Genomic DNA, 24,867 nt, shown 5'->3' with positions numbered 1-24,867 from the left:
CATGTGCCAGGTCCGCCTGACCTGGAGAAGCCCTGGCCCAGTCCCACAGGCTGTGCCGCTGCCTTTGTCTCCTCCTGCCTGGGAGGAGCCCCCACCCCCCAGTCACTAAAGGAATGCTTTGTCCAGCGCCTACTCTGCTTACAGCCGCTCTCAGACCTTCTTACAACTCTGGGTGTTTTTCCTGCTTTACCAATGGGGAAGCTGCTCGAGGAGGTTAAGTAATTTATGTAGGATCCGGTCAGTGTGGAATGAGACGGGACCCCCTCACCCCCACGTGACTCCAAAGTCAGGCTGGGCCTGCGTCTGCCCACAGCACGCTGTCTCTGGCAGCCCGGGGGCCAGCAGAACACACCTGGGGCCCCAGCTCTAGGGCTTGGGCCTCGCTGCCTGGGCGAGCGGGGCCCGGAGCCCTGCAGGAGCGCCAGGCTGGCCGCGCCAGTCAGCACAGGCAGCCCGCGGGCAGGCAGGTGGAGCTCTCGCTCCGCGCCAGCCCCTCTGTGGTCTCTGCAACCGTTTGCATTTCCTGAAACCGGATCTCGGTGTCAGAGCCACCGTGGGCGGGAGCCTCAGCCATGGCCCTGCGAAAGGAGCTGCTCAAGTCCATCTGGTACGCGTTCACCGCGCTGGACGTGGAGAAGAGCGGCAAGGTCTCCAAGTCCCAGCTCAAGGTGAGGCCACGCGGGGCCCAGGGAGGCCGGCAGACACCCACGGGCCCCACCGCCGAGCCGGGCGTGAACACCGAACTCTTGGGCACCCAGCCATCGAGAGGCCCGGGCATGGAGGGGGCCGGTACTGGGTGGCTGCTGCCCACTGTCCAGGGAGCAGGGGCAGTGCAGAGCCATCGCCCAGAGCCTGCCCCTCCAATGTCGGGATGTTGAGGCGGCATCATGGTTTCTGAGGGCCACGGGCCAGGCAACGTCTGAGACTCCGTGTGATGAGCACACATCGCCCTAGAATCAAGCTTGGGCACGTACCCGGCTCCTTCCTGCTGCTTCCTCCTGCCTGTGAAGAGAGACAGTTAGCTAAGGCTTCTCAGTCACTTCCGCAGCCGAGAGGTTTACAGAGCCTTTCCAGGTCCAAACTGGCCGCTCCCTCGGTCTCCTTTGGCAGAACAGCTCCTGGAAGCCTGCCTCCCAGTGGGACGTGGGACGGCGCTGGGAAGGGCATTATGCTGATGCCCAGCTTCCCCTCCCCCTCCCCCACTTCGGGTTAGAGAACTGTTGCCTTAAGCTTTGAGACCTCAGGTAGGAAGGGGGTGGAATCTGAGCCCAGGGAGAGCCCTAAGGTTCGCTGGCCCAGACAGTGCCTGGTAGGCCCAAGGGTTTCTCTCCTTCCTTCCTCCAGTCCGGTGGGAATGCCGCCTTCTCCACCCTAGTGAGTGGGCAAGAAGCAAGACCCTAGGCCTGTGATTTTCAACCTGTGTGCTGCAAGAATTTTAAAAACATGCAATGCCTATTTAGTCAGGGGCACTGACCTCTTTGCCCTTAGATTTCCAAATAAAAAAATAACAACAGCCAACATAACAATAGCTGTCCAGTGTGAATGAATCAAAATTATACCTGCCCTGGCCAGTTTGCTCAATGATGAGAGTGTTGGCCCATGGACCGGTGAGTCTTGGGTTCGATTCCCAGTCAAAGGCATGTACCTTGGTTGCAGGTTCAATCCCAGTCGGGGTGCAAGCAGGAGGCAACCTCTCTTTCACTCTCTCTAAAAATCAATGGAAAAAATATTCTCACTCCTTGAGTGAGGATTTAAAAAAAAAGTATACCTTTTTTTTTTTTTTTTTGTCAGATCGGCAGAAAATATATTTTTTGGTGTGCCACAGAATTTTAGTAGTTTATGTGTGCCATGAGATGAAAAGGGTTGAAAATGGCTGCCCTAAACTATTGGAACCAGGGAACAGTGGGAGGCGGGGGCAGGGTAGGCCTCAGCTCTCTGGACCTGCCTTAGGGGCTCATTCATTCACTCGGCAAATATTTATTGATCACCAACTATGTACCTGGCTTTAGGCTAAGGCCCTAGATTCCTGGTGTCTCCTCTGGGCACCCCCAAAGAGGGGTGCAGTCTCAAGGAAATCTCCATTCTTAATGACCAAGGTAGGAGGTGCCTAGAAACCGGAGATGAATGGAACTGGGTAGGTGTTATCCCCATCCTCATTCCAACTGCCTACCCTGCTGATCTTAAAGGCAATATCACTGGCTGTTCCAAACTGGTCCTGTCCCGTAACCTATCCCTTAGCCCAGTGGTCGGCAAACTCATTAGACAACAGAGCCAAATATCAACAGTACAACGATTGAAATTTCTTTTGAGAGCCAAATTTTTTAAACTTAAACTATATAGGTAGGTACATTGTTATTAACTTAATTAGGGTACTCCTAAGCTGGCCTTTGCTAAAAACTCAAGGGGCCAAAGAGCCGCATGTGACTCGCGAGCCGCAGTTTGCCGACCACTGCCTTAGCCAGCCTGTGAGCGCCCAATAAATGATTCTTGACTCTCCCAGGAAGGAGAGTCCACTACCGCCTTTGATCACCTGGGAGAACAGCGCTACTAGCAGGTCCTTCCCTATAGTCTACTTCAATTCGTTTATTGCCGCTCCTGTCATCTAGTGGGGTCTTCAGTTAGACAGAAGAAATGCAGATCATCCAAAATCCATCTCTTCTTGAGCCTCTGTCTTAGCCTCTTACCAGGCCAGTGGCTGCTCCCCACCCCACAGGTTGAGTATTTGCAGGGACGATTCCATGGGGAGCTTGCATACTTGAACTGTTTGCTGTCTGTACAACTCAGACTGAGCCCACAGCAGCCTCGTTGGTCACACGAGGTCAATGGTGGACTTCTCGCTCCACGCGACAGAAAACTGGCTCACTCTGGGAGCCTGAGCTGGCGATGAGAGTCTCCCGCAGTTGGTGAGCCCATGTCATCTGAGGTGGACCCTGGATTGGGAGGAAGTAGTGATAGTGCTGGGGGTGGGGATGCCGGAAAGGCAAGAGAGCAATAGAGAAGTGGTCAGAAGGTGGAGGAAGAAGCAGACGAGAGAGAGGTACCCACCCTCTCCCCTGAAAAAAAAAACTTGGGGAGAAGGGATAAGGTTGGGGGTAGCATCTCCTCACTAAAACTGCCCCTGGGCTGGGAGTCCTTGGTTGGAACCAAGCAGGAAAACAACCAGCCAGACCAAGGTACCAGTATGTGTCCGTGAAGTCACCACTCTGCCCTGATGTATTGGTGGAAGGGCTGCCACTGACTGTCCTGGGCAAAGCCCTGATGAGCCAGAGGAGGAGGAAGAACGGCAGGTCCTCTGAGCAGTAGCCCAAGGGGTCAGGAGTGTTTTCTCTGGAGAAGAGAAGGCTGGGGCGAGATCAGATGTGTTTTCCTCTCTGAATTCTTTTAGGACGTACCGTGCTCTTTGCCCAGTTGGGTTGAGAACACTGAAAATAGAGCAATAGGGCCTGGCCGGCGTGGCTTGGTGGTTGAGCATTGACCTATATACCAGAAGGTCACAGTTCAATTCCCAGCACATGCCCTGGTTGTGGGCTCGATCCCCAGTGTGGGGCATGCAGGAGGCAATCGATCAGTGATTCTCTCTCATCATGGATGTTTCTATCTTTCTCCCCCTCTTCCTTCCTCTCTGAAGTCAATTAAAAAAAAAATACAGCAATAGGAATGACATTTCTGGATTGGAGTTGAGCATAGAATTTCTCAGGAGTTGAGGACTGAGTTTTTGGAGGGTCCTCAGACCCTCCTTCCCTAAAGAACTTTAGGAGCAAGTAGCCTTGACAGGGCTGTAGGGAGGGTCCCTTGGGGAGGCTGGGCTTCCTAATGGCCATACCCTTTTCCCTAGGGGAGCAGCTTTGGTTTTAGGCCTAATGGGGGACCCATTGAGAATTTGACCCGGACTGCCAGGCCCACAGTGAGGGGCCCAGGCTTGGGGGTGTGGGTGGAACATCATGTCTCTGGCTGGATGAGGATCTTAGGAGGGAGCCGGCCTACCGCTTCCCCTTGGCTGACAGGAGCCAGGGAAGGCAGGGAGGGCGGACTGGGGCCTTTCCTACTTGGCTCCGGGAGGCGCTTGAGCCTCCAGTCAGCACTCAGGGTAGTCCTAGAGCCCAGGTAGCGTTGCTTGCCTCCTCTGGGGAGAGACAGTACCTTCTTGGTGGAGGAGAAGTTAAGAACAACTCCAGGAATCTGCTGGCTGAGGTCATCAGTTTTGCCTTGACCCCTACCAGCTGCTGGTCTCCTCGGGCTGGGAGGGGGAGGAGGGGGAGAAGAGAAGGCTGGGGGCGAGATCAGCTGATAAACCACTTGATGCAAAGTCACGTAGGTTTATACCTGTATTACTCCCCAGCTGGGTGACCTTGCAAATCACCGCCATCTCTGGACCTCCAGTTTCTCATCTGTAAAGTCCTAGGGTTGAACTGGGGATCACTAAGCTATCCAGCTAACAACCTACGAAAATAAATGTTAACAAAGTACATCAAATAGGTGAAACTGAGCCTTGATGCAGGCCCTCCTTCCCTCTTCGGAGGGAGCCTCTCTTCCCTTTGATGCCCACAGCCAACCCTTCCACCCCTTCTTGCCCTCACAGGCTCACAGCTCTCACCTTTTAAAATTCCCAGTGCTCCTCCCTCATGACAGCAGCTAAACTTTAGTACCCGCTGGTTGAGAAAAACACATTCAGTAACTCTTAAAAAGACCTGCATATTTTAAAATAATCACTTAGCACCTAGATACCTGTAAAGACTATAGGTTATGGAGGAGGGAGGAGGGGAGCGTGACCGGTCAGTCTTTCTGCAGTCATTGCTTTGTGCTTTTATGGGTCCTCAAAGCCCCTGTATTTGCATCTACTCCTGAAGGCTGGAAACTACAGAACCGTGGGCATGGCAGCAGCCCCAATCCCTGCACTTGAGCTTTAAGGGAACTCCAAACCCCCCAGAGGATAACCACTCCCTCACATGCCTCTAGACTAGAGGAAACAGTGAATAAATGAAGCCTGTCCAAGGTCAATGGCTGCCAACCCAGAGGTCGGGGCTACGGGGGGTGGGGGGGGTGGGGAACTGTGGGAGTTCTCTCTGAGAGAGGCCAAATGGCAGTCTGTGAACTGCAGGCACCTGGACCCCACCCCAGGAAACTCTGAGTCAGTAGGTCTGGGCAGGCCCAGCATATTTCAGTTTCACCAGCTCCACAGACAATTCTGGTGCTCAGCCAGAGGCAGCATAGCGTAGCGATCAAGAGCAGGCCTTGTCTCTGAATCTGTTTTTGTTCATCAGTTTATGTTGTTTATTATATTCCGCAAATGAGTGAGATCATGTGATATTTATCTTTCTCTGACTGACTCACTTAGCATAATGCTCTCCAGCAACATCCATGCTGTTGCAAATGGTAGGAGTTTCTTCTTTTTTACAGCAATGTAGTCTTCCATTGTGTAGATGTACCACAGTTTTCTAATCCACTCATCTGCTGATGGGCACGTAGGCTGTTTCCAAACCTTAGCTATTGTAAATTGTGCTGCTATGAACATAGGGGTGCATATATCCTTTCTGATTGGTGTTTCTAGTTTCTTGGGCTATATTCCTAGAAGTGGAATTACTGGGTCAAATGTGAGTTCCATTTTTAGTTTTTTGAGGAAACTCCATATAGATGCTCAAACCTCAGAGGGAAGGCAGGGGAGGGTGGGGGTAATGGGGAGAGATCAACCAAAAGACTTGTCTGCATGCATATAAGCCTAACCAATGGACAGAGACAGCAGGGGGGGGGGGTGAGGGCATGTACGGGAGTGGGATGGGGGCGGGCAATGGGGGATATGGACACATACGTAATACCTTAACCCAGTGGTTGGCAAACTCATTAGTCAACAGAGCCAAATATCAACAGTACAACGATTGAAATTTCTTTTGAGAGCCAAATTTTTTTAACTTAAACTTCTTCTAACGCCACTTCTTCAAAATAGACTCGTCCAGGCTGTGGTATTTTGTGGAAGAGCCACACTCAAGGGGCCAAAGAGCCGCGTGTGGCTCGCGAGCCGCAGCTTGCCGACCACGGCCTTAAACAATTAAAAAAAAAAAATGGCTTAGGTACATGGGAAAAAAAAAAAAAAGAGCAGGCCTTGCCGTGCTCATCTGCAAAAGGAGCAGTGAGAGTCCCTGCCTCGGGCTGAGGACTCACTGCTCCTGCTGGCCCCATCCCAGCCATTTCCTTTCCAGCAAGGCCCTCTGGCCACACCTGCTCCCGCCCAGCCTCCACCGCACCCAGGCACCGGAAGCCTGACAGTCTGAGGTCTGCTAAGCTCTCTGGGGAGAGGCCCTGAGCCCTGAGTGTCTGGAGCCTTTAATTCCTCCTTGTCCTGACGCCTGTCAGCTCATGGGGAGCAGGTCTCCTGCCCTGGGCCCCTCAGATTCCACTAGCAAGAGGTACAGGTGAGAAAGGCGGGTCTTAGAGGAGGACAGTGCTGGCGAACAGCCCAAGGAGGAAAGTGGCTTAGATAACGCATGTGCTGCTGTGTGGCAGGCTCTCTCCTGGGGTGGGAGGGGTTTGTACATTATTTCCTTGAGCGCCCTTTTTAGAGATGAAAGTAGGCCCAGCGAGGTTAACTTGCTCAGAGAGATTCAGTCCATGTCTGTCCGACTTTTGTGTTTTTCTTCTTCTCCCCATGAAGCATTTAAGTCCATTCAGCAGATTTATTGCATGCACTGTGCGCCAGCCCAGTGATGCGGCATAAGATAGAGCTAACCCCAGCCCTGTGTGCTGCCAATGCAGGCTAGAACACGATAAACGAGAAAAGTAAAAAGGCATCATCTCATGGAAGCTGATACATGACTTGGAGGAAAATAAAGCAGAAATGAGGATAGGAGTGTGGGGGTTTCCACTGATATTTTTAGAGAGAGTGGAAGGGAAGGAGAGGGAGAGAGAAAGAGAAAGAGAGAAACACCAATGTGAGAGAGACACAGCGAGTGGTTGCCTCCCCCACGCACCCCGACTGGAGCCCGGGATGGAACCTGCAACAAAGGCACGCACCCTTGACTGGGAATCGAACCTGCGACCCTTTGGTCGGGCCAACGTTCTAACCACTGAGCAACACCACCAGAGCTAGATTTTTTTTCTATGTACAAATCTATAATAATAAAAGCATAATATGCAAATCGACCAAAGCGGCTGAACAGCAGAACGACCATCCGGTCGACCACGCTATGGCATGCACCGGTGCCAGGCCAGCTAAGGCGGGTGCAATGGATTGGTTGGGGGGGCCCTGCCATCACCCCATGATCGCCCTGAAGAGGGAGGCCCAGGCCACCTTCTGCAGGGCAATCGATCAGAGGGCTCCGAGGAACCAGGGAACCGGGGGTCTGTGGCAGCGGACATGGGTAGCGCCAGGCCAAGGCGGGTGTGGATCGGACAGGGGCCGGGGCTGCAAAGCCGGCAGCGGGGGGCTGGGGGGGGGGGGGGGGGGAGGAAGGCCTACCCTTGCACGAATTTCGTGCATCGGGCTCTCATAAATATGAAATTGAACATATGAAATTGCTGACTTCTGATGTTTTGACCCACCAAAATAGCAGTTTGATAAGGCTCAACCTAATCTTTGCACACATTTTACAAACATTTTATCCTACAGCTTACTTTTTTCACCTGCCCGTATATTGAGCATAGCTTTCTATGTCTGTTTATATAAATATACTAATAAAAATAGCTCACAACTTTTGTTAAACAATGCACTAGGCACCTTCCTTTGGGGGGGAGGGGGGAATTGGAATTAAGAGCAATTCCAGCCCAGGAATAGGCACCAGGCACGGTGCTAACAAGCGCTTTGTTAGCCCTAGCTGGTTTGGCTCAGTGGATAGAGCGTTGGCCTGCGGACTGAAGGGTCCCAGGTTTGATTCCAGCCAAGGGCACATGCCTGGGTTGCGGGCTGGATCCCCAGTAGGGGACGTGCAGGAGGCAGCCAATCAATGATTCTCTCTCATCATTGATGTTTCTATCTCTCGCTCCCTCTCCCTTCCTCTCTGAAATCAATATATTTTAAAAAAAAACACACAAAAAAACAAAAACAAGCGCTTTGTTAGAAAAATCCTGTGGAGCAGGCCCCCCGTTGCCCTCCCGGAGAAGTTAGGTTACTTGCCCATGAGCACACACAGGTCTGCAACACGCTGTGCCTTCCCTCCTGAGGAGCCTCAGGCTGTCTCCACTTCACATTATAAACAGGCTTCAGTGAGCATTCTCTCGCATGTAGCTGTGTTCCCTGGCGCATCTGTAGGTTGGATGATGGAAATGCTGGGCCCATGCTAGTTGTTAAGTTTGAGAGATTCTTGCCCCCAGAAAGACAACCCATTCACACCTCACCAGTAGGGCATTCAAGTCTCCTTTTCTTCACAACCTCCTCGGGACTTGATATGACCAGTCTTTGCATCTATGTCAATTTGTTTGGGGGGGAAAAAAGCTCACTTTCGCTCTGGCTGGTGCTGCTGAGTGGTTAGAGTGTCAGCCCGTGCAGTTTCAATCATTCATGGAGCCTGTGGGAGGCAACCAATCGATATGTCTCACATCGATGTTTCTGTCTCTCTCTGTTTCCCTCCTTCCCTCCCTTCCACTCTCTGAAGATCATGGACACAGACAATACAGGGGTGGGGCGGGGGGGGGGGGTGGTAGAGGGGTCAATGGGAAAAACAAACAAACAAATAAAGGGACATCTGTAATACTTCCAACAATAAAGATAAATTTAAATAAATAAATAAATAAATAAATAAATAAATAATAAAAACCAATGGAAAGAAGATCCTCTGGTGAGGATTCACAACAATAAAAACTGCACTTTCGATACAGGAAGGGAACTGCCATTTGCGCTTTGGAGTGCAGCGCTTTGGCTGGGCTGTGCAGGAAGCTTCTTAAAGGGGTGCTTTAAGAGACTTGAAGGAAGAGAAGGAGGCAGCAGGTGGACATATGTAAAACGCTTAGAGTAACGCGTGTCTCCCCAGAAGTGGATATTCCTCTCGCGTTAGTCACCCTGGGCTGTAAGTGGCATTGAGCCGGCGGCACCTCTTGGACTGGGGATTGATGTCCTGTGATCACAGATGTATTAGTCATGTTTTTTCTGGATAGAAATGATAGAAACCCAACTCAAGATAACTAAAGAAAGGTGTTTTTCACTGGCTCACCTAACCAGAGCTCTAAGCATAGCATTGATGTCAGGCATGGCTGGATCACGTTCTGAAATGATGACTCTCTTTAGCTCTTGATTCTGCTTTTTTCACTGATGGCTTTATTCCTAAGCAGGCACTTCCCACAACGGGACAAAGATGTCAGCTGCACCTAACTTAACAACTCCATGGAAAAGAGTATATGTTCTTCACTAGAGGAAGCAAAAATCCTAGGGCTGATTCTCATTGGCCCGGTTTGGTCATGTGCCCTTCCTTGAAGCAATCATTGTGACCTTGATGTGCCCACCCTTGCAGACAGGTGGGGTAGGGGTGCAATTGGTCAATAGCACAGATACTGAGAATGGGGGAGAGGTACTTCTCAAAGGGAAATCAAGTCTCTATTATCAAAATAGGGAGGGGGCAGAGTTCTTGAGGAAGAAACTTCTGCTGTCCTCTAGAAGAAGAGAAGGCGAAACCAAAGGTGGCATGTGAGATCATTTGAAGAGTGTGGGAAAGAGGGGTGGGGTGGGGACCAGGGATGGCTGCCCAGAGGGAAGTTAGGGAAAAGAAAACACGCTCTGCTGAGCCCCCCCAACATCCCACTTTGCCAAGTTGAACCGGAGGCCCGAGAACATTGGGGAGAAGTCTCAGTCCTTTCTCCCCACCTCGCACAGAAGAGAATAGAGAAACGAAGACTGGGCACGCATGCCCTGCGTAGATGTTGCCAGCTCTGCCTCAGAGGAGCTGAGTCCAAGGTTAACTGATGGTGGAGTCAGCTGCGAGATAGAACACTTACCGACGGCCTGTGGAGTGCAGGAGAGAGCACCTCATGCAGTGGCTGGCACACAGTAGGTGTGCATAGTGACTAATCGTTTATGCTGTGTGATAAGTACTATAGCAGAATTACCTCAAGGCATCCCCCCACACCCCGATTTCCTTGTTCAAACTTCAGCCTCTCCCTTCTAATATTATGGGTTTGTTAACCAACCCCTGCTTCCCCTCCATACCGTTATGGCCTCCATCCCTTCTAGGCCTTGTCCTCCACGTCTGTCCCCCACAGACCATGTTCAGGACGCTCCTCTGAGCCCTCTGCAGCTCCCTTCCATCTCTAGCAGGCCAGGGCCTACGGCAGCGGACACACCCGGGTGCCAGGCAGGCGGCAGCCCGAACACAGAGTCTTTGGTGAGAACCGATCAGGTCGGGGCTTCTGCCCTGGGTGACAGGCCGTCTCCCTGCAGACAGCCCCACATCGCAGGACGTTCTTGGGCTTTGGGGTCTGCAGAGCTGTGTTTGAATGGCAGGCTCTTGCTGCCGGTGGTGCCTCGAGCCTCAGTGTCCTGGTCTGAAAGAGGACAGACCCCCTCCCTACGCAGTGGCTCAGAGCGTGGCTGCCTGGGTTGATCCCAGTTCTGCCAGCTCTCTGACCTTGGGTGACTGTCTCAGGGCCTGGGGTTCTTGTTTTTAATCCCTAAAATGGGGATATTAATAGTTATTATGGGGGCTAAGGGAAATATATGTGAAGTGCTTAGCTCGGTGCTTTGGTGCAGAGTAAGTATATAAGCTTTAGGGTTTTTGTGCTTGATTTTTGAGGTATAATTGATGTTTAACATTAGTTTCAGGTGTACAATGTAATGATTCACTATCTGTACATACAGTAGACCCTTGAGCACGGGTTTGAGCTGCACCGGTCCACTTACATACAGATAGTTTCAATAGACATACATTCAGCTTTCCCTATCCGCCGGTTTTACATCTGCACATTCAACCAGCCGTGGGCCTTTTCAGTCCGTGGTTGGGGTTCCAATAGCGAGGGCCGACTGGAGGCATTGTGCTGCGCCAGGTGATGTAAAGGACTTCAGCATCTGTGGAACTGGGTGTCCGCGGGGTCATGGAACCAATCCCCCGCAGAGACCGAGGGACAACTGTAGTTACATTTTAAAAAAGGCTTTTTAATGTTTTTTATTGATTTCAGAGAGAGGGAGAGAGAAACACTGTTGTGAGAGAGAAACATCGATCTGTTGCCTCCCATAGGTACCCCAACTGGGGTTCAAACCCAAAACCTGTACTGAGAATTGAACCTGCAACCCTTCAGTGTACAGGACGGCACTCCAACCCCTGGGCCAGGCTGTAGTTAAGTTTCTGAGGAATCAAAAGTTATACTTGGATTTTCAACTTTGCGGGGGTGGAGGTAGAGGTATTGGTGTTTCTAACCCCACGTGGTTCAAAAGTCAACTGTATTGGGAAATGATCACCACAATAAGTCTAGTGAAAATGCGTCTCCACGGGTAGTTACAAAAAAAGGTTTTTTCTTGTGATGAAAACTTTAAATATTTACTCTCTTAGCAACTTCCTTTTTTATTTTACTTTTATGTTTTATTTTTTTTTTGCTGTTGTTAAATATATTTTTATTGATTCCAGAGAGGAAATGAGAAGGAGAGAGAGATAGAAACATCCATGATGAGAGAGAATCATTGATCAGCTGCTTCCCACAAGCCCACACATGGGGATCAAGCTCCCAACCCAGGCCTGTGCCCTGACCGGGAATCGAACCGTGACCTCCTGGTTCATAGGTGGATGCTCAACCACTGAGCCGCGCCAGCCGGGCTCTTTTTTATTTCTTAATTGTTTATTCATCAAGAGAACAATTCTTCAGCTCAAATATCCCTGTTTCATAGTTCAGGAACACAGCTCAGTGACAAACTTCCACGGAATTCAACCCAAAGAAATTCTTTACATTCCAATTCTTTGCACTCTGAAAGATGCCAGCCTTCTTCACTCCTCAAAATCTTTCCTGGAATTATAGTTTCTGTAGGAATCCGCGTATGCCTTTTTTCTTGGTTCCCCCACAGCAAACTTACAGAAAGCTGCAGCCCCCAGGGACACAATGGTCGCTCCAATAATGTGCGATCGCAGACGCCTGGACGCGTCTGGTCTCCTCCAAGCCCTGGAAGACGTGTAGTTCTTTTCCTCAACTCCAACCTCCTTCCTGCTGGGGAAATGGACTCTTAGCAACTTGCAAATATGCAATACAATGTGTTAACTGCCGTCAGCACCCTGGACGTTACACCCCATGACTTGTTTTATAGCTGGAAGTTCGTAACTTTGACCCCCCTTCACCCATTTTCCCCACCCGCTCCCCCTACCGCTGGCAACCACCAATCTGTTCTCTGAATCTAGAGGGTTTTCTGTTTTGTTTTGTTTTAGATTCTACATATAATTGAGATTATACATATTTGTTTTTCTCTGACTTATTTCACTTGGCATCCTTTTGTGGCAAATGGCAAAATCCTTCTTTCTTATGGCTGAATAATATTCCATTATATATGTGTGTGTTTCAGTAATGATTGGATTGCATGATGAGTGCAGAGGACTTAACCCAGGATGGGGAAGGGGACAGAGGCGGGAGCTGTCTGTTGGCCCAGCGTGGGTTGGGGCGCGGAAGGCTAACTGCCCCTCTGTCTCAGGTGCTGTCCCATAACCTGTACACGGTCCTGCACATCCCCCACGACCCGGTGGCTCTGGAGGAGCACTTCCGAGATGATGACGATGGGCCCGTGTCCAGCCAGGGATACATGCCCTACCTCAACAAGTACATCCTGGACAAGGTGGGCCCAGCATGGGGGAGGCACCTTTACCTCTCCCACTTCCCAGCCAGCACCCCAATACATGTCCTCCCCCTATAAACTCCCACTTCTGTCCCCTCTGTACATCTCCCATTTCCATCCTCCACTCCCAGCCACTCACCCCTCCTTGCCCGCCTTAGCTCACCTTCAGCCTCCCTCAGCTCTCTCCTAGCCTCCACCCTTCCCATAGCTTCCCACCCCATCCCTGCCGAGGCCCACCTCCAGCTTCCGGCTGCAACCTGTACAAAGAGCGCCCCAGCTCCCCCTCTGCCGTCCCCCCTGCTCCTCCCAGCCGTCACTGTCTTCTCAGGTTCTCCTTCACTGTCCATCCCCCTGGGCCTTCCTTCTCTGTCCTCTGGGCTAAGGGAACTGGGGTGGATGTGGATGTGGGGGTAGTGGGGGGCAGGGTGGTTGGAACCAGCTAGTTACCTGGTAATCAGCTCAGGGATACCTTAGTTAGAGGGGGACTTGGCTGAGTGGGAAGCAGGAGAGTAGATGATCTGAGAAACCAGCTGGAGCCTGGTGTGGGGTAGAGCCGGGCCAGGGCAGCCTCCTTGGCTGACCTGCAGGCCTGGTGGCAGGTGGAGGAGGGGGCTTTTGTTAAGGAGCACTTTGATGAGCTGTGCTGGACCCTGACGGCCAAGAAGAACTACCGAGTGGATAGCAACGGGAACAGCATGCTCTCCAATCAGGATGCCTTCCGCCTCTGGTGCCTCTTCAACTTCCTGTCTGAGGACAAGTACCCTCTGATCATGGTTCCAGATGAGGTGAGGGTCATGGCAGCCCCAGGGACTGCACCAGTTGAGGCCAGGCCTCAGCCAAACCATGAAGGAAGCCCAGTGGCCTTTGTACTTTCCCACACCCCCTTTCTTCTTTGTGTTCCCATGCTGATGCCTGTCTCCACCCAGCTACCTGCAGGCACCCCCCACGGCCCCTGTCAGAACACCTGTGCCTTCTCCCAGGAGAAGCAAAACCACACCTCCTCAGGCCCTGCTGGCCCCACAGCAGGAAAATGACCTGCAATTCTACTTACACAGAGATGTGAATGCCGGATACATTACTGGGCACTTAAAAACAAAAACATTGAAGATCAGATGGCAGGATCTGAGGCACCGTGGCCCTCGGAGAAGGTGCACTACTATGAGGGAAGGAAGACCTTTCTAGGACCTCTCTCAGTTACTCCAGGTGGACAACTGAGTCTGACCTGGCTCCAGATTGTCCCCTCCTGCTACAGTTCAGGGAGAGCAGGGGCAGACTCAGCGCAGGACCAGAGCGGTTTCCTGGGAGTAGAGGCCAGGAATCCACCCTCCCTCCTCAACTCATCAGTGAGGTCAGGGCACGGCCCCCTTCTCCAGTCAACCTGCCGCCCTCTGCTCTCCACCCTCTCCCATCCGCTCAGCCTTCTCCAGCCCTTTAAGCCCTCTTGGCTGTGAGGATGTCACGGTGAACTTAAGTCTTCAGATTAGGGCAGACAGGGAGGGCTCCTCGTGTTTACAAGAAGTACTCACATGTCTGACTGCTCTCAGATTTGGATCCTTGCTTCTGTTTGTGAGAACATTGAGGGGAGCCACCTAAGCCCTGAACTGGCGCACCCCACCCCAGTCCCAGCTGAGACCTGGGGTTTCCCAAGGAGCTGCTGGGGCAGGAGAGGGCCATGTGTCCACCTACAGACCCCGGGGATGGCAGCCTTGCCAGACCCCGCCAGTCAGGGCAGGTGGCCTCCCAGAAGGCTGCTTGCTGCTGTGATCAGCATGCAGCGTGAACCAACTGCAGCAGGATGTACCCCAACCACCACTTCCGGTTCCTCCGCAACAGGTTTCCTGTCCCTGCCCTGCTTACCCCCACCGCCAGGCCCCTCGCCCTCCCATAAGGGAGGGTCCCCAGGGTTGGGGCTCGGAAGAGGGCTCACATGGGATTCAGGAGGTCCGAGTCAAGTTCTGGCTGCCACCAACTTGCTGTGTGATTTAGAACAAGTCACTTCCCCCTGTGGGCCCCAGTTTTGTCATCTGCTAAGTGAGGGTATTGGATTGCACCCCCTCTGATATATTCTGTGACCTGCTGCCCCTACCTAGCCCTACCTAGCCCCTACCTAGCCCACAGCGCCGACCTTCGCCTGCTCTTAATTTAAGGCAGGAAGAAATGGGGCTGTAAGTTGGGGAAAGGGAGTGGATGCCTGACTTGGGGTTGGGACTCCAGGATCCCCTTCCAAATCTCTACCCTGGTCCACCAGTTTAGTTCTCTGCCCCCACTCCCAACCCCTGTTCCTGGTCACCTCTGCCCAGGCTCTGGGAGCCAGGTGGGGAGCGCCCCCTAGTGTTGGTACCAGCAACACTGCCTGGGCAGTCAGCAGGCCTTCTCCCCCTTCAGGTGGAGTACCTGCTGAAGAAGGTGCTCAGCAGCATGAGCTTGGAGGTGAGCTTGGCGGAGCTGGAGGAGCTGCTGGCCCAGGAGGCCCAGGCAGCCCAGACCACCGGGGGGCTCAGCGTCTGGCAGTTCCTGGAGCTCTTCAACTCCGGCCGCTGTCTTCGCGGCGTGGGGCGGGACACCCTCAGTATGGCCATCCACGAGGTCTACCAGGAGCTCATCCAAGATGTCCTGAAGCAGGTCAGGCCAAGCTGGCAACAGGGGAGGACCCCAAGGAGGAGTGAAGGGGGGCAGGGAAGCCTCTGACCTTGCCTGTCTGGCAGGGCTACCTGTGGAAGCGAGGCCACCTGAGGAGGAACTGGGCGGAACGCTGGTTCCAGCTGCAGCCCAGCTGCCTCTGCTATTTTGGGAGCGAAGAGTGCAAGGAGAAAAGAGGCACTATCCCTCTGGACGGGCAGTGCTGTGTGGAGGTAAGGGGCCAGGTGAAGGGCTGGCGCACACCTCAGGGCCCACAAGGCCTTCCGTGGGGTGTGAGGGCAAGAGGCTCAGGAGGAGGGTGAGTGGAGAAAAGCCAGTGGCAATTTCTGCTTAGATGCGTGTAACCCGAATAGACTGGGTACCTCAAGGCCATTCTCATCCATGTCAGGGCACATGCCTGGGTTGCGGGCTCAATACCCAGTAGAGGGAGTGCAGGAGGTAGCCCGTCAAAGTGTCTCTCTCATCCATATTTCTCTCTCTCTCTCTCCATCTCCCTTCCTCTCTGAAATCAATAAAAATATCTATTTAAAAAATATATGAATATATATATATTTTAAAAACCTACAGAGTCATTGGTAAATAATGTGGGTTTTGCTAAAGATTTCAGAGGAGACAGCTTATGTCTCACACTACCCAGCAAAACCTCAAAATCCCCTTTAAAGGTCTTTCCCCTTCACCCAAAGTCCATTCCCTTTGGCAACGCTTCACCTCCTTGTTCTTTCTCCACATTCCTCTCCTTTCCCCCTTCCCCTCCCTTTGCCTCCCTTGGCTCTGTCCATTACTATTTTAGAGCAAGCATGTCAAACTCAAAGGCTAACACGGGCCAAATAAGCAAGGTTTAAGTTTATGTGGGCTGCAAAAAAACAAAAGCTTTAATTTTCATAGAAACGTAGGTTTATTTCGATAGAGACATACTGAATACAAAGGGCTGAAATAAATGAGTCATCATTAACATAAAATAATAGAACATTTCAATAAAATTAGTATTTTTTCTTGAACATTAACTTACCAGACACTGAATAACTGCACAAATTAATAAGTGTAACGCAAATAAACCTATTTTTCTTGTTCTCCGAAAGCGAAATATTTCCCGTTGCGCACACCAAACAAGTCAGTCCAAGACTAATGACGTGGCAATCGGCTGCTAAAATATTCACTGCTAGTATTAGTGGAGAGAAATGGTGTGCCTGCGCGAAAGGCTCGTAAGGGAAATGAATGCAACACATTTATAGTAATCAGTCATTAGCAAACATTGTAATTCGTTATTAATAACTAGAGGCCTGGGGCATGAATTCGTGCATGGGTGGGGTCCCTGGGCCTGGCCAGCAATAGGGACTGATAGGGGCTGTCTTACCCAGTCCCAATTGGGGCCAATTGGGGCCGGCCAGCCAGGGAGAGGGACCGCAGGAGGTTGGCTGGCCATGGATGGTTGGCTGTGGAAGTGCACTGACCACCAGGGGGCAGCCCCTGTGTTGAGCGTCTGCCGCCTGGTGGTCAGTGTGTGTCATAGCAACTAGTTGACTGGTCGTTCAATGGATCAGCTGTAACAGTTGTTTAGGCATTTATTTATTTATTTATTTATTTATTTATTTATTTAATATATATTTTTATTGATTTCAGAGAGGAAGGGAGAGGGAGAGAGAGGTAGAAACATCAATGATGGAAGAGAATTATTGATCAGCTGCCTCCTGCTTGCCCCCTACTGAGGATCAAGCCCGCAATCCCGGGCATGTACCCTTTACTGGGATCGAACCTGAGACCCTTTAGTCCGCAGGCCAACACTCTATCCACTGAGCCAAACCAGCCAGAGCTAGGCTTTTATATATATAGATTATGTATAACAGGATATTGTAAAAATTAAGTTACAAAATTTTTATTAAAGCGTTTCTTACATACCGTTATATTGGCTGGGCGGCAAAATTTCATTGTGGGCCACAGAAGGCCCGTGGCCCATGAGTTTGACATGCTTGTTTTAGAGGCTTAAAGCAAAAAGTTTCTTTTGGTTTGGTTTGGTTTTTAAATAATTTTTTAAAATTATTGTTTTCAGAGAGGAACGGAGAGGGAGAGAGATAAAAACAACAATGATGAGAGAGACTCATTGATCGGCTGCCTCCTGTAGGTCCCATACTGGGAACTGAGCCCCCAACCCAGGCATGTGCCTGACCAGGAATCAAACTGTGACCTCCTGATTCATAGGTCAATGCTCAACCACTGAGTCATGCCAGCCAGGCAGAAAAAGTTTTTTAATAGTAGGAAAAATATATGTATAATAAGAAATTTGCCATTTCAACCATTTTAAGTGTATAATTCAGTAGCATTAAATAGTCACAGTGTTGTGTAGCCATCACAATCGTCTATTTCCAAAACTTTTTCATCATCCCAAATAGAAATTCTGTACCCATTAAGCAACAACTCATCCTCACCCAGCCCTCCTTTGTCTCCATGAATAAGTATTCTAGGCACCTCATATAAGTGGAATAGTACAATATTTGTTTTTTTGTGTGTGTGTCTGGCTTATTTCTCTTAGTATAATGTTTCTAAGGTTCATCATGTTGTGGCATGGATCAGGAATTCATTCCTTTTCATGGCTGAATTATATTCCATTGTAGATATACGACATTTTGCTGCTCCATTTATTTGTTGGTTAGAGGCCTGGTGCACGAATTTGAGCATGGGTGGGGTCTGGCTGGGGGGAGGGGCCAAAGGCAATTGGCTGGCTGGCCCCGCCCCCGATTGGGATGTTGGGGGCTGATTGTGGGTGGGGCCAGCCCGTCTCGCTCAGTCCCGATTGGCCAGACCCCAGCAGCAAGCTAACCTATCAGTTGGAGCGTCTGCCCCCTGGTGGTCAGTGCACATCATAGTTGAGCAGCCTTAGCATATCTAATCTAATAATAGACAAATATGCAAATTGACCGCACCTTCGCTATGCCAAAGCCATGCCCACCAGCCAAGCCACGCCCACCAGCCAATCAGGACGAATATGCAAATTACCCCAACAAAGATGGCGGCTAATTTGCATATCGCGACAGCGTAGAAAGAAGCCAAGAGCTGCAGAAGGGAGCAAAGCTGCAGAGAAGCAAGCAAGCCGGGGGGAGGAGAAGGGAGGAGCGGAGGCGGGGCCGGGGGAGAAGGAAGGAGAGCAGGCGGGGCCGGGGGAGAAGGGGCAGGGCCGGGGGAGAAGGGAGGAGCGGAGGCGGGGCCGGGGGAGAAGGAAGGAGAGCGGGCTGGCGGAGAAGTTAGAAAAGCAGTGCGGCTGGCGGAGATCGCGGGGCGGGGGACAAGGGAGGAGAGCAGGCAGGGTGGGGTAGAGTGCAGCAGGAAACCCTATTGCAGGATTTTTCCTGCAATGGGAACGCTAGTCATTAGCATATTATGCTTTGATTGGTTGAACGGATGAACGAACGACCGGACACTTAGCATATTAGGCTTTTATTACGTTGGACTAGAGGCCCGATGCATGAAAACTCATGCAAGAGTAGGCCTTCCTTACCCCGGCTGCCGGCACCAGCTTCCCTCCAGCACCCAGGACCCAGGCTTTCCTCCTACAGCCGCCGGCAGGCACCCCGGACCCCGGCCAGCTTCCTTCGGGCCCCGGCTTTGTCAGAAGGTCGTTCAGCTGTCGGGTATAATTACCATATTACCCTTTTATTATTATAGATAGGCATTGGGTTGTTGCCATCTGTTTGCAATCCTATATAATAAAAGGATAATATGTAAAATGACCCTAATGGCAGAACGACCGGGAATGACTGGTTGCTATGATGTGCACTGACCACCAGGGGGCAGACACAATGCAGGAGCTGCCCCCTGGTGGTCAGGGTGCTTCCACAGGGAAGGTGCTGCTCAGCCACAAGCTGGGCTGATGGCTGTGCTAAGGATATCTGGCAGGCGGACATCCCCTGAGGGGTCCTGGACTGCAAGAGGGCACAGACCAGGCTAAGGGACTCCCCCTACTCCCAGTGCACGAGTTTTCGTGCACCAGGCCTCTAGTTGTGAATAATGCTGTTATGAATATCCGTGTACAAATTTCTGGGGGGAGGTGTGTTTTCATTTCTCTGAGTACATACCTAGGAGTAGAATTGCTGGACCACAGGGTTATTCTGTTTAACTTTTAGAGGAACAAACTGTTTCCCATGGTGGCTGCACCTGCTTACATTCTTACCAGCAGTGTATGAGGGTTCCAGTTTCTCCACATCCTCACCAACACTTGTTATTTTACATTTTAAAAAATTATTATAGCCACCCTAGGCTCTGTCCATTTTTGTCAAATGAGGAAATAGGTGTCACTGTGGAAAGAACACAGATCTAGGCAGAAATCCCAACTCCACCACTAACAGGCAGTGTGAATTGGGCAAGTTCCGGGCCTCTTAGAGCCTCGGTTTCTTTCTCTGTAAAGTGGAGATAATGATGCCTGGCTGACACGGTTGTCTGGGAGGAGAGAATAAAATGATGCATGAAAAACACTAGTACAGACCCTACAACATAAGAAGCTCAAAACGTGGTAACTATTATTTTCCACTAGAGTGTAGCTTAGGGAAGGCAGGGAGGAATTTGGTCTGTGAGGCACTCCTCAGTATCCCAAATGCCTGAACAATGAGTGGCACTCAGCAGACACTCCAAAATATCTGTGAAATGAATGAATGGAGAACATTCTGGATAGTGAGGACCCGGTCACTGGAGGTGTTCAAGCATGATCTGCATGAACACTGAGTGGCGACTAGATGCTAGGCCCTGTGGGGAGCTACCAAGATGGAAACAGCCACTCCGCCTTCAAAGAGCAAAGTCTACAAGAGCTGTGAGAACACACGGTAGCCCCAGAACTAACTCCAAGCTGGGCACACAGGCTCCTGGCAAACAGAGTGGGAGGGCGGCCAGGGAAGATGGTCAGCCAGGAGGGGTAGGGGCTGGAGCTGGAGCTGGAGCACTCCTGGGGCACGGCCGGTGTGACCCTGACCTCAGTGAGGCCAGCCTGCTGGACACCTGCCCTCTCCCAGGTGCTGCCTGACCGCGAGGGAAAGCGCTGCATGTTCTGCGTGAAGACGGCCTCCCGCACGTACGAGATGAGCGCCTCGGACACGCGCCAGCGCCAGGAGTGGACCGCTGGTGAGTTGCTCACGGGGTGGCCTGGGTCTGGCTGGGCCTCAGTCGCCTCATCTGTGTAAGCGGGTGATGACACTTTGCCCAGCGGGAGGCTGGAGTCGACTCCAGCGACTCCTAAGGTCCCTTTCCAGCAGCGGGCCACCTCGAGCCGGCCCGCCTCGGGCTAGCCGCCTGCTGACTCCCGCCCGCTCCCTCCGCAGCCATTCAGATGGCCATCCGGCTGCAGGCCGAGGGGAAGACATCGCTGCACAAGGACCTGAAGCAGAAGCGGCGGGAGCAGCGGGAGCAGCGGGAGCGGCGCCGGGCCGCCAAGGAGGAGGAGCTGCTGCGGTTGCAGCAGCTGCAGGAGGAGAAGGAGCGGAAGCTGCAGGAGCTGGAGCTGCTGCAGGAGGCGCAGCGGCAGGCGGAGCGCCTGCTGCAGGAGGAGGAGGCGCGGCGCCGCAGCCAGCACCAGGAGCTGCAGCAGGCGCTGGAGGGCCAGCTGCGCGAGGCCGAGCAGGTGGGGCCGCTGGGGGCGTGGCCCGGGCGTGGCGGGGCGTGGCGGGGGCGGGGCCAGGAGCGGGACGGGGCCTGTGAGGGATACGACTGGGTGGGGGGTGGAGGAAACTGGCAGCGGGGTGGCTTAGGGAAGAGAAGGTGTGAGGTGGGGCTTGAGCCAACGGATGGGTGGGGCCGCAGCCGCTAAAGACCACGTCATTAGGGATGAACTTGGATTCAGGTTGGAACAGATTACACTAGACCTGATCTGAGTTTACAATGAAACCAATTTGGGGAATCCAGGATGGGAGGAAGTGGGGGCGTACTCAGCGTGTAGAGGCAATCAGATTTAGGATTTAAGAGATCTAGAACTGGAGTCAGACACGTGCATTCATTCCCAGCGCTGCCTCTTCGGAGCCCTGGGATCCCAGGCAAGGTACTCAGCCTCTCGGTCCCTCAGGGACTTACCAGTGGCATGTTGGCTGCAGAGGTATGGCGAGGATCAAATGGGGAAACGGCTGTTACAACAAGTATTCCAATTATAGTCACTCCCTTCCCAGCACTAGCCGTAATCATACACATTATATTATCATATATCATAGTAACGATTAAGGCTGGTGCTAGGCAGGGGCTGACTGAGTCCCTCTCCCCCTGCAGCCTCAGCTCGCTGATTGTTCTCTGGCCTAGTCAGGCTCTCAGAAAGGGATCCGGTCAGGAGAGCCTGACATGCAGGAACTCCCCAAACTCTCACCTGGAGATGACTAGTGGGGCCAGCCTAGCAGAACTCTGGGGAAAGGGCACGCACCCGCCGCCTCCCTGCCCTGTGCCCCATTGACCCGGCTCTGCGTCCCCGCAGGCCCGGGCGTCCATGCAGGCTGAGATGGAGCTGAAGGAGGAGGAGGCTGCCCGGCAGCGGCAGCGCATCGAGGAGCTGGAGGACATGCAGCAGAGGCTTCAGGAGGCTCTGCAACTGGAGGTGAAAGCTCGGCGGGACGAGGAGGCCGTGCGCCTGGCCCAGACCAGGTAAGGCTGAGGGACCCCTCTGACTCCCCTCCCTGGCTTCCCGCCGTCCTGGGCGCCTACCGGGTGCCTTGGCTCTGGAGACGACTCAGTGCGCCCGGCCGGCAGGCTGCTGGAGGAGGAGGAGGAGAAGCTGAAGCGGCTGCTGCGGCTGAAGGAGGACCAGGAGCGCTACATCGAGCAGGCGCAGCAGGAGAAGCAAGAGCTGCAGCAGGAGATGGCCCTGCAGAGCCGCTCCCTGCAGCTGGCCCAGCAGCAGCTGGAGGAGGTGCGGCAGAACCGGCAGAGGGCGGATGAGGACGTGGAGGTGAGGCCTGCGGTGGGCTGGGCGGTGACTGGCAGAGACTGACCGAGGGAGAGGGGTAACCTCAGGTCCCCGCCTTCCCTGGTTCCATCCCCCTCTGGCTGTGACCTTGAGAATTGCCTGACCTCTCTGAGTTCAAGTCCCTCATTGGGGAATGGGGACTGGAAATAGCATTGTTATGAGATTGAACGAGATAATAGGTGGTATTTCATATGTAGTGAGGGCTGAAGAAACATTAGCTGCTATTTTTATCATTACTATTAATCTGGGCACAATTTTTCCTCCTGCTCTTCCAAGATCCTATTTTGCGTCTTCTCCTTAAAGCACAAATCTCCATGGAAGAGAGGTTATTTTGATGTTTTGTTTTTATTAATATTGTTTACTTTATTTTGCTTTGTTGGCTTACATGTCATCATAAAAAATTCAAACACAAAAATATGTAACATGGAAGGAAAAGGTTCCTCTATGACCCCACCCGCTGTGGCTAACGGCGGGTGGACATCAGAGCAGAGGCTTGTACACACCTTCCTGAGAGGCGGTGGGTCAGTGGTGTCAGGTCAGCGTGTGTCCCCGGCAAGTCACTGAACCTCTTTCGCACTTGTTTGTTGTTAACATCTGCTCTGGAGGTTGAATAAGATAATAAATATACTTAACACATCTGGGCCGATTAATAAATGGAAACTATAATTATGACTATTTGCAGCCCTTTGGGAGGGGTCTTATGAGTCCCCTGAAATTGGATACCAACTCTGGATATAATCATAACTCTGTGAATATGCATGAGTTTTCTGAGGAGATGATCAGCAGCCTTGGTCACATCCTACGGGGCCTGTGCACCTGCAAAGGTCAAGACACCCTGTCTTGGATGGTGGCTCTGACCCACTCCCCACTGGCTGTGTCCCACAGGCCGCCCAGCGGAAGTTGCGCCAGGCCAGCACCAACGTGAAACACTGGAATGTCCAGATGAACAGGCTCATGCATCCAATTGAACCTGGAGGTGAGAGCGGGCTAGACCTTGGAGCTCTCCCTGGAGTGAGGAGGGCGAAGGGAGGGCGAGGGGTACCTCCAGATCTACAGAGCCTGCAGGGCTGAAGGCCAGAGGTCCTCTTTCCCCAGGGCTGAGGCCAGGCCTGTCAACCTCTCCCTTTCGCAGTACCTTTCTCCCGACTCACGCCTGCCTTTTCTCTGCCAGACAAGCGTCCCACCACCAGCAGCTCCTTCACAGGCTTCCAGCCCCCTCTCCTTGCCCGCCGCGACTCCTCCCTGAAGCGCCTGACCCGCTGGGGATCCCAGGGCAGCAGGACCACCTCACCCAGCACCAGTGAGCAGCAGAAGTCCCTCAACGGTGGGGAGGAGGCTCCCATCTCGGCTTCCACCCCTCGGGAAGACAAACAGGACCCAGAACCAGAAAACTAGCCTCTACTAGCCTCTTTCCCCCAATCTCATGCCCACCAGGACCTGGCCACAGCTGGCCTGTGGGTGACACTGGCCCCTGCAAAAGAGGGAGCCGAGGACCTGGTGTCAGGGCCGAGGCCCTCCAACCATGAAGCAATCCGGAAGGGAACCTAGTTTGTTTTTTGCGTCAGCCCCAGGCCCCAGGCCCCAGGCCACTAAGGCTGCCTGGGATGTTGATCCTTGAGAACTTGATCCGGTGCCTTAACCCCAAGGAGCCCATGCCCTGGGCTGGAAAAGAGTAAACAAGCAAGCCAGGGGCCATCTGCCCCCAGATTGCCTCCAAGCTGTGGAGGCACATTTCCAAATAAAAACTGTTCTTGGAGTGAATTATTGATCAGGACTGCTGACCATTCTTCCTGCCATTTCCTCTCTTCCTCCCTCAAGCCGAGTTATAGGTCCAAGAAAGAACAAGGTATATAGTACAGGGGCTAGGAAAGTACACTCTGCCACTTACTAACTGGGTGACTTTGGCCAAATTTCTATACCTCTCTGTGCTTTGGCTCCCAGGTTAGTAAAATAGGGATACTAATAGTACCTACCTTATTGGGTTGTTGTGAGGATTAAGTGCTTGGCACATACGCAAGAACTGTTATTAGTGTCACCCAAAGTGTTTATTGAGCATCTAGCTATACTATGTCCTGCAATTTCCCAGGTTACTTAGTCCTCATGGCAACTCTGAGAGGTAGATGTTATTATTCTTGTTTTGCATGTGAAGAAATTCAGGCTCAGAAAGGTCAGGTAACTTGTTTAAAGCCTTCCAAACTTGCTTCTCTTCCCATATTATCTGTTTACTGATTTATTTATTTATTTTTAGAGTGGGAGAGAGAAAAACATCAATTTGTTGTTCCACTTATTTATGCACTCATTGGTTGATTCTTGTATGTGCCTTGACTGGGGATCGAACCTACAACCTTGGTGTATTGGGATGATGCTCTAACCAACTGAGCTACCCCGCCAGGGTCTTTTCATATTATCTGATTCACAGACCTTATTATCCTAAGACAGAGATTTAGGAATCTAGAATGACTTGCTCCCTCCCTCTCGCCCACCTCACGCACAACCCATCATCAAATCCAGTAGATTCTCTCTCCTTCATACTCTCCCTCCTCTATCCCCAAGGCCACTGCCATGGCTAAGGCCTTTGATC

General features: G+C 52.1%; 1 protein-coding gene across 1 annotated transcript; it reads left to right on the top strand.

Moving 5' to 3' along the window:
• The first annotated feature begins 433 nt into the window (after window positions 1-433).
• On the top strand, window positions 434-24,105 carry DEF6 (DEF6 guanine nucleotide exchange factor). Its single transcript, XM_079780640.1, has 11 exons — window positions 434-668; window positions 12,584-12,724; window positions 13,324-13,509; window positions 15,110-15,346; window positions 15,430-15,576; window positions 20,359-20,467; window positions 20,665-20,963; window positions 21,798-21,964; window positions 22,070-22,268; window positions 23,172-23,262; window positions 23,458-24,105. Exons 1-11 carry the CDS (start codon window positions 573-575, stop codon window positions 23,679-23,681), a joined length of 1,896 nt encoding a protein of 631 aa, XP_079636766.1. The 5' UTR covers window positions 434-572; the 3' UTR covers window positions 23,682-24,105.
• The last annotated feature ends 762 nt before the right edge of the window (window positions 24,106-24,867 follow it).

Source organism: Cnephaeus nilssonii (genome assembly GCF_951640355.1).
Source record: "Cnephaeus nilssonii genome assembly, chromosome: 9".
Classification (NCBI taxonomy): Eukaryota; Metazoa; Chordata; class Mammalia; order Chiroptera; family Vespertilionidae; genus Cnephaeus; species Cnephaeus nilssonii.
Note: the sequence above shows the minus strand (reverse complement) of the source record. Positions and strands in the feature narration are given on the sequence as shown.